This window comes from Hypomesus transpacificus, unplaced genomic scaffold, assembly GCF_021917145.1.
Source record: "Hypomesus transpacificus isolate Combined female unplaced genomic scaffold, fHypTra1 scaffold_234, whole genome shotgun sequence".
Lineage (NCBI taxonomy): Eukaryota > Metazoa > Chordata > Actinopteri > Osmeriformes > Osmeridae > Hypomesus > Hypomesus transpacificus.
Window position 1 is genome coordinate 196,565 of NW_025813768.1, and position 9,172 is coordinate 205,736.

Below are 9,172 nucleotides of genomic sequence, written 5' to 3' on the forward strand. Positions count from 1 at the left end.
CTGCTGAGGGAAACGTCTCGAGGTGTATTGACCTGGTTTGGCTCAGTCATGATCTGTTTTTGTTTTGTATAGCCTCCCCCCTCTCTCTCCCTGTCTATCTCTCTCTCTTCCTCTCCCTCTCTCTCTCTGTCTCTCTCTCCCTGTCTCTCTCTCTCTCTCTCTCTCTCCCTGTCTCTATCTCCCTCTCTCTCTCTCTCTCTCTCTGTCTCTATCTCCCTCTGTCTCCCTCTCTGTCTCCCTCTCTCTGTCCCTATCCATCTCTCTCTCCGTCTCTCTCTCTCTCTACCTCTGTCTTTCTCTCCCTCTCTGTCTCCCTCTCTCTCTGTCTCTCTGTGTCTCTCTCGTTGACATTGAGGCATCCTCCCCTCTCTCCTTGATGCAGTTGTCGTTCTGCACCAGCTCTACCAGCCTGGATAATGTTTACTAGTTTAGCCTAGATTCAAACTGCCACAGCTATATCCTTTCCAGCTGTGGTCACATGGCCAGGGGTCAGGGGTTAGGGTTCAGGTTCACCTCAGTACAGTATCAAGGACTCAACTGGCTGGAGGTTGTTGACACCGGCATCCAACAGGCTGCCCTGCTCTCTGTCTAAATATGACACACACACACGTTCTCATAAGCGCACACACACACACACACACACACACATCCTCTCATAGATCTTCATATGGACACACACACCTGCATTCACAAAAGCAACCTGCTAGGTGCACACACACACACACACACACACGTGCGCCTATCCATCCGTGTCTGTCCCCCCTCACCTGACTGATGCAACGCCCAACACACACCACGGCCGTATGTCCAAACCTTTATCCATGAATCCCCTGGTCTTATCTATGTTTATATTGGCTGGTGGAAGCTGGGCTTGCGCTGCCTGATAGTCGGTCTCTTTCTGGGGCCTCCTCCTGCCCACGCTGACAACCATGACCTGACGTTAAGAAGATTCATTTCTCAATACAGTACTGATTCTGTCGCTTTCTCGTCCTCACATGATGTCCGCGACCCACGACCCCACTCTGTTTCTCCTTCCTCCCCGGCAGATTGGGAAGAGAATGTTTGGTACTTACTTCCGAGTTGGCTTCTACGGCTCCAAGTTTGGAGATTTGGACGAGCAGGAGTTTGTATACAAAGAGCCAGCCATCACCAAGCTGGCTGAGATCTCTCACAGACTGGAGGTAAGAGGGAACGGGACAAACGGGCGGTGTCCCGAGCACGCTAACCCCCCCAGAATGTGTTGGGGTGGTGCTGGAGGAGGTCTGTGGTCTGTGTGAGGGCCTGTCTGTCTGTGTGTCTGTGTGTGTGTGTGTCTGTCTGTGTGTGTGTGTGTGGTTCTAACGGGCTCCGTGGCTGGGTTCAGGGTTTCTACGGCGAGCGCTTTGGGGAGGACCAGGTGGAGGTCATCAAGGACTCTAACCCAGTGGACAAGATCAAACTGGACCCCAACAAGGTCAGCCAGATGCTCAAAACGCTCATTCAAATACACAACAAAACAAGAATCCAGACTTGCTTGGTTTTTGAAGTCATAGTTCCAGCTACTTGTGTGAGCTAGCTGCTGATCTCTCTCCTCTCCTCCAGGCCTTTGTCCAGATCACCTACGTGGAGCCGTACTTCGACACGTTTGAGATGAAGGACCGGATCACCTACTTCGACAAGAACTACAACCTGCGGCGCTTTGTGTACTGCACGCCCTTCACCCTGGACGGCCGCGCACACGGGGACCTGCACGAGCAGTTCAAACGCAAGACCATCCTCACCACCTCCCACGCCTTCCCCTACATCAAGACCCGCATCAACATCATCCACAAGGAGGAGGTGAGATCTGACGGGGGGGTTGACGATGTGTTCTGGGTATTTCCAAGGCTTTATTAGACAGTTGAGATAGACAGGAGAGGGGAGGAGGGGGGGAGAGAGAGAGAGACAGGAGAGGGGAGGAGGAGAGAGAGAGAGAGAGACAGGAGAGGGGAGGAGGGGGGGGAGGAGAGAGAGAGACAGGAGAGGGGAGGAGGGGGGGGAGGAGAGAGAGAGAGACAGGAGAGGGGAGGAGGGGGGGAGGAGAGAGAGAGACAGGAGAGGGGAGGAGGGGGGGAGGGAGAGAGAGAGAGACAGGAGAGGGGAGGAGGGGGGGAGGAGAGAGAGAGAGAGAGAGACAGGAGAGGGGAGGGGGGGGGGGGGGGAGGAGAGAGAGAGAGAGACAGGAGAGGGGAGGAGGGGGGGGGAGGAGAGAGAGAGAGAGACAGGAGAGGGGAGGAGGGGGGGGGGAGGAGAGAGAGAGAGACAGGGGATGTAAATGTGAATCTGGATAAGAGCATCTAAATGACTAAATGTAATGCAGAAACATCCCATGCCGGATTCCACGACTGAACACCTTAGTTCTACCTCCTCTCCCCCCCCCCCCCCTTACTTCCTCTCCCTCCTCCCCCGTCCGGTGACAGGTCATCTCCATGCCCATCGAGGTGGCCATCGAGGACATGCAGAAGAAGACCCAGGAGCTGGCCTTTGCCACCCACCAGGACCCTGCCGACGCCAAGATGCTCCAGATGGTTCTGCAGGGCTCCGTGGGCACCACCGTCAACCAGGTACGAGGCCTGACGCCTGCGGTTCAAATCCCCCCTCGCCCCCTCTCTCTGTTCATAGCTTCAGCTACAAAGCGTCGGCTGGATAAACCCATGGTTGTTTGGGATGTTTGTCTTCAGGGTCCTCTGGAGGTGGCCCAGGTGTTCCTGTCGGAGATCCCCAGCGACCCCAAGCTCTACCGACACCACAACAAGCTCCGGCTGTGCTTCAAGGACTTCACCAAGCGGTACGGCCACTCCCTCAGCCACCACTAGGACTGGGACGTGTTTGACCAGCAATGTCATTCACATGCTCTCCTCTCTCCCCCCCCCCCCCCCTCCTCTCCTGGACAGGTGTGAAGACGCCCTCCGTAAGAACAAGAGCCTGATTGGTCCAGACCAGAAGGAGTACCAGCGGGAGCTGGAGAGGAACTCTCACCGCCTGAAGGAGTCGCTGCAGCCGCTCATCAACAGGAAAATCCCCCAGCTGTATAAGCCTGTGCTGCAGGTCAACTCCCACAGGTGTGTGTGTGTGTGCTGCAGGTCAACTCCCACAGGTGTGTGTGTGTGCTAGTGTGTGTGTGTGTGGTAGCATCTGTGTATACTTGTGTCATTTCTGTTTGCCTAGACTAGCCTAAATAGCTTATGCATTCAAATTTCCATCCAAATGCTTTTATTTCCCCCCGTTCCTCCTGTATTTTGTACTGATGTTTTGGTTTGACCTTCTAACACCACGCAGCAAACGGACAGCTTGACAAGGTAGTTTGGTTCTTCAAGATCAGTCTTGTTTGTCAAGTCAGTCTTTTACTTTCCTGGAACTTCAGTGTGTAGCTGCGTTTCCACCTACTAGTACTGCGGAGGGAGTGCTTTCCAAAACACAGGATCTCTGGGGGTGGAGGAACAACTAGTTAGTCGAGGGAGAACGTTCCTGCAGTGGAAACATGGCCGACGGTGGGCTGAAAGAACCTTCTGGTTCAGTGTTTCTCAAATGGGGCGGGGGTACAACAGGGGGTACTTGAGGGAGAAGGAGTCGCTAAACAGGTATGGAGGGAACTAACCAACGCTTGTCCTCATGCAGGGACTCCTTCAGCAGGATGAGCCTTCGCAAGCTCGACGTTTGACGAGACAGAAGAGCAAGCGGATCACAACCCTTAATTTATTCATGTGTGTGTGTGTAAATATGACTGCGTCCTCTGAAAGCCAGTGTTCCCGGTAGCAAGAGAAGCCACATGCACCTCGGTACGTCATTCCAGTGTCTTACTCGTTTACAGACAGCCTGTTACGCAATCAGTGGGGTTAGCAAGTGGTTCTCACTACGTACGATGTGTCAAATCTGTATTTTACTTCATGCGTGCACTTTTAATTTTTTACTGTGTATCAATGCATTTTACAACTTGAAAGTTTTACTATTTAATCCATGTGGGCGGAAAAAAAGTAAAAAAAAAAAGGTACTATTTATCATGTTTATCATTTTTAGTTAAGCTACATTTGTTTAAAAAGGTAGGGAAATGTTTTCAACTTCCATAGTTTTATGTAGTTTGTTTACTTTAAATATTTTACTAAATAAATATTTAAACGTCTACAGTGTTGTCATTGGTGATGCCGGCAAGCAGTAGTATTTACAAAGTCATTCTTTTGTTTATGCTGGTGTTTATTTGTAAAAGTCAACAGCAAGAGGACTGGACTGATACTTAACAATAAAGATAGAACAAGAAAATATTCACACTGAACATAAAACCCAGTAGCTTTTAAGAACATGTTGAATAGCAAGACAAATCATTTCAGACCAACAACCTTAAAGTTTCATCTGGATTGCCGCTTGTGCAGAAGCCTTCAGACGTGATATGGTGACCAGAGCTTGTTGAGCTGGAATGAGGTACTGGTGGAGCACTTGACGATCAACCACATCCATCCCTGATGTCTGGCCACACACATCTACTCAAACTGAGAGGAACAGCAACCATTTTGGCAAGTTGCTCATGTATGTTTACAGTACGACTGACTCAACAATGACGCAGTTTATACTCAAGGATATTGGGTTCATCTAGTGCACAAACATCTCACCCAACCTGCAGTAAGTAATGTCCAGCTTGCTTCAAAGATTCCAGAACATTCCTGGACGTGGAGGTACAAGTAGAATCTGAAAATGACAAGAGCTTCACCCAGGCAAGGGTAAAGAACGATATACAAGAATAAAATGTGCTCTTTATAAAAAAATAATCTAAAAACCGCAAATCCGACACAGTGCAGGAGAGGGCGCTCTAAGGAGCATTTCACCCAGACGACAGCTCAGGGTGACGCACACCACCACTACTGTCTCCCACCTCCAAAATCCTGCGTCAGCTAACGTCTCTATAATTCACGGGCATGGGGAAGCCTGAAGGTGCCGTCTGAAGTCCATGTACACAAACGTGCAAGCACTTAGCAGAAAGAAATGTACTGAGGTTAGACAGTCAAGGTTTAGCATATTCTGTTGACGGACATGAGTCCCTATAGCTTCTCCAGAAATGACCCCATCCTGGGAGGGGGGAGGAAGAAAGAAGTTGAGATGGGATGTGCCTGGGGGGGGGGGGGCTGGGTCACAGTGGAGGGATCCTCCTGTAGAAAAGCAGGTAGGGGGTGGAGGTGGAGCACGTCTCAGGTGAGCAGGCTCTCAGGAAGTCCTCCTCCTCAAACAGGTGCACCTCGGAGTCGTCAAACAGAAGCCACTTCCCCTCGTAGCTCATCAGGCTGCTCAGGGCCTGCTCCGCCCCCCCCAGCTCCTCCCCCTTGGTCCCCCCGGCTCCCCGCTCCTCCTCCCCGGCCCCCTTCCTGGCCCCGGGGCTGGCTAGCGTCCCGCCGGCGACCCTCCGCCCCCTGGAGCTCTCGGTCTTGTCAGGGTTGGTCTTGCTGCAGCCCAGGTCGTAGCTGACCAGGCTCCTCTGCCCCCCCAGGAGGGCCACGCCCTCCGACGGCTTCTTGGCCCCCAGCTTGCTGACGGAGGCTCCGCCCGGCCGCTTGGCCAGGCTGAAGGACACCTCGCCGTCATCGTACTCCAGCACCTCCTCCTTGGCCTTCCCACCCCCCTCCTCCTCCTCCTGCTGCTCCTCCTCTCCACCCCCCTGCTCCCCCTCCCCCGGCCAGAGCTGGGTGTCCTTTAGGTCACTCATCCTGACGTAGGTGGTGTAGTGTCCGCTGCTGATGGTCACGCCGCTGTGCATCACCACGGCAAACAGCTGGTAGTGCTGCCCCCTGGTGGCCGAGGGCCCCGTGCACCACTCCTCCAGGGACAGGCTGAGGGGCGTGAGCAGGGGCGTGTTCACCTTGGACAGGCCAGCGTACGGGTCCATCCTGGACAGGAGGGGGACAGAGGGAGGGAAAAGACTGGGTCAGTTCACTCAGGATGGAGCTTAGGAACCGTGACACGCTAGACACCATGACCGTTAGCGGTCAAACGTACTCGAGGCTGTTGGCTGAGAAGCACTTGAGGTGGATGGTGACGACCTCTGGGGTCTTGTCGAACAGCAGGCTCCTCTCTGCCTCCGTGTAGTGGAGGCAGGTCTCACAGAAGTACTTGTCCTCCCCCACGATGCGCTCCACAGAGGCAAACTGGGAGATGGCCCACTGCAGGGTCTTCAACTCTGGCTTAGGGTCTGGAGACACTGAGGGGAACAGCACAAAGACAGTTTGCTTGTCAGAGATTATTTCAAAAGGTACTGTAAGTATAGGTACTGTGTGTGTGTGTGTGTGTGTAAGTCCTGTGTGTGTGTGTGTGTGTGTGTAAGTCCTGTGTGTGTGTGTGTGTGTGTGTAAGTCCTGTGTGTGTTACCCTCAGAGCTGCTCTCGGGGCCGCTGTGTTCATCCTCCTGCACGGGCACGCTGACGTCCTGGAAGTCCTCCCTCCTCTCTGTGGAGCTCTCACACTCCAGGCAGCGCGTCCTCAGCACCAGCCGGCCCTGGAACAGCCTCTCCATCAGCCCCACCGCCTCGCTCTCTGGGGGGGGACAACCACACACCCTGAGCCCCTGGACACACCCAGAGCCCCTGGACACACCCTGTGGTGGGGTTACTGGACGCTTGTTTCATACCTTCGTGTCTGCTGGTCCGCTCTCCCCCAGACTGCTGGTGTGTGCTGGTCTCCTGGATGGAGGTCTTCCCAGGGTGTCCCGTCTCCTGGACCGGGGGCGTCCCAGCCTCCAGGCTGGGCGGGGTCTCCAGGCTGGGCGGGGCCTCCAGGCTGGGCGGGGCCTCCTCAGGCCTCGCCCCCCGCTGGGAGCTGATCCTCCCCAGGCTGCAGAACTTGGAGAAGATGCTGGGCTGCTTCCTGTTGGCCCCCAGCCAGCTCCTCACAGACCTCCTCTTCCTCTTCCCCTCCTTGGGCGGGTCTTGGCCTTTGCCCTCTCTCTCGCCTCCTCCTCCTCCCTCCTTTTCCTGTCTCTCCTCCTCCTCCTCCGCCGCTCCCTCGGTCTTGCTGTTGTCTGCTGTGATGTCGCTGGAGGACTTCCTCTTGGAGCGAGTGAAGGGCTTGACGTCCTGGGGCCCCTGGCTCTGCTCCTGGGGCCCCTGGCTCTGCTCCAGGGGTCTGGTCTTCTTCTTGGCGTTGCCGGCCTCCGTGTCGCTCTTCCTCTTCCCGCTCAGCAGGGCTTCCTCCTCGTCCTCCTCTGCAGTCCCGCCGGCGGCCAGTGGGGCGGCGCCATCCTCACCGCTCAGCTCCTTTCGGATGGTGTCGGAGGCCTCCTGGATGTATCCCAGGATGCACTGCAGCACCTCCTGGGCGTCGTGCTGAAGGTAGCCCTCGTACATGGGGTTCAGCTGCCTGCACACACACACACACACACACACACACACACACGGGTCTAGGAGTCGTTCTGGGCAAAGTGCATATCCTTTTCTAACCAAATGTCCAGAATCTTCACTGTCATGTGACCTCCTGCAGTGTTGACTTCAAAGGGTCTCACCTGAGGGTGTTGAGCAGCTTGCGAGGGGGCGTGGCCAGCTCGGCATGGTGGTGCAGGTCGGGGTTCAGCAGGTAGCTGGACTGGAGCTGCTCTGCTGACGTGATGAGGCTGTGGAAGCTGCTCAGCATCTCCATGTGAGCAGGCAACACATCCTCCACTCCCCCTGTCTGGAGAGGAGGGGAGGAGAGAGGAGGGGAGGAGAGAGGAGGGGAGGAGAGAGGAGGAGAGGGGGGGAGGGAGAGAGGAGGAGAGGGAGTGAGAGAGGAAGAGAGGGAGTGAGAGAGGAAGAGAGGGAGTGAGAGGCTTGTTGTGAGAGTTTCTGATGCTCAGTTGTTTGAGCAAATCAAAAACAAACATACCTCTTCACTTTTACAATCTTCATCCTTAGACTTGTCTTTCCGTTTGGAGACATTGTAAAGTTTCTTAATGCCATCTCTCAGCCCTGGACAGTAGTACAGGACCTGTTAAGAAAGAAAACATTAGTCAAATTCAATACCGTAGAGCATAATTTCATGTATTTTACAAGTTATGTAGCTGCAATGGGATAAAACCAACCTGCAGAATGCTGTTGAGATAGCATGTGTTTCCAAGGTTATTCAACCCAACAAAGGGAACCAGGGTTTCTTTTTTCTCGCAGGGGATGAGAGGCGAGGATGGCCCGGGGGCAGGCACCAACTGCTCACAACTGAAACACAATATGTGATCAAGATTAGACTTTTACAACCCCTGGAACAGCATATTAGAAGATAACGCGACTGCGCAACACTCACCCGCCGCTGGCTGCGTCCTCCGATTGGTGTTCCTCCGCGTGTGGCTCTGAGAAATCTAGCGCTCGCTTGGTTTCTTTTTTATGGAAGAACCTCAAGGAGAGCTTGGTTTTCTTGATGGGACTGCCGAGAGCGGCTACGACGCTGTCACCCTGAAGACCGGGCATCTTGGCATGCAGTCCCAATAACTTTAACGACGTTACACTGACAACAGCGCAGCTTGCTGGCTAGAAGGAAGTAGGCGATCAAAGTTAGAAAATATCCATGAGGAACACATTCTTACAAATTGTCGCGATGCCAACAAAACACAGCTATCAACACTAACTACCAATTCAGTCGTACTTTACAGAGTAGTAATTATCTAACCAGCTACGTGCCATGCAGACGTGATATTGCTGAATAAAAATTCACTTGACTTCACTCCATGGGCTAACTGCTAGCTAGCTAGCTACAAGCCACCGAACGCTTCTGGAAGGAGGCGGCGACAACATCGTGTTTCCAGCCGCTAACGAACTAGCTTAAGAGCAAACTTACAGTCGTCTCACCAATTCAGTTCTCTGTCCTTATTGATTCATGTCATATGCAGTTTATTCCGCTTTTACTTCGCCATTTTACAGTTCACCTGAAAACCATTTGACAACCACGGTGGTGTGCGTAGATATTGGCGCTTTTTCGAGTGCAAGACCCACGGTACTCTACCGCCTGCACTGATCATTTGCATACAATTTACTAAATACTTATACGTGGTGAAAATGTATTTTAAAATGCCAAAAAATAAACAAATGTATCTGTCTATGCATAAAAATAATCGACATTTAAGAAAATCTCATGTACAGAAAATCAGGCATTTTGGGAGGCACTAACGTCATATTTCTGTCCGTTTAGGGAAGCCATCTTGGTAAGGTCTTGC

At 53.2% G+C, this 9,172-nt stretch overlaps 2 protein-coding genes across 4 annotated transcripts in view; one reads left to right on the plus strand and one right to left on the minus strand.

Moving 5' to 3' along the window:
• Positions 1-4,142, plus strand: part of dock7 (dedicator of cytokinesis 7) — a 44,249-nt gene extending 40,107 nt beyond the window's left edge. The window contains 7 exon segments of the mRNA XM_047014285.1: positions 1,056-1,181; positions 1,364-1,453; positions 1,582-1,818; positions 2,439-2,582; positions 2,700-2,806; positions 2,913-3,080; positions 3,637-4,142. Coding sequence (XP_046870241.1) covers positions 1,056-1,181; positions 1,364-1,453; positions 1,582-1,818; positions 2,439-2,582; positions 2,700-2,806; positions 2,913-3,080; positions 3,637-3,679 — 915 coding nt within the window. The 3' untranslated portion in view covers positions 3,680-4,142.
• A 49-nt stretch (positions 4,143-4,191) lies between these two features.
• On the minus strand, positions 4,192-9,124 carry usp1 (ubiquitin specific peptidase 1). Of its 3 annotated transcripts, none has more exons than XM_047014287.1 (9): positions 8,808-9,124; positions 8,266-8,489; positions 8,051-8,180; positions 7,855-7,956; positions 7,496-7,662; positions 6,626-7,353; positions 6,367-6,531; positions 5,998-6,199; positions 4,192-5,888 (listed from the first exon to the last, which is right to left on the minus strand). In XM_047014287.1, the coding sequence occupies exons 2-9, from the start codon at positions 8,427-8,429 to the stop codon at positions 5,138-5,140; spliced, it is 2,409 nt and encodes an 802-aa protein (XP_046870243.1). In that variant the 5' UTR covers positions 8,430-8,489; positions 8,808-9,124; the 3' UTR covers positions 4,192-5,137. The 3 variants fall into 3 exon arrangements, with proteins under 3 accessions (XP_046870243.1, XP_046870244.1, XP_046870242.1); XM_047014288.1 differs by having other exon boundaries at positions 8,266-8,485; positions 8,797-9,124; XM_047014286.1 differs by having other exon boundaries at positions 8,797-9,124.
• Between the last annotated feature and the right edge of the window lie 48 nt (positions 9,125-9,172).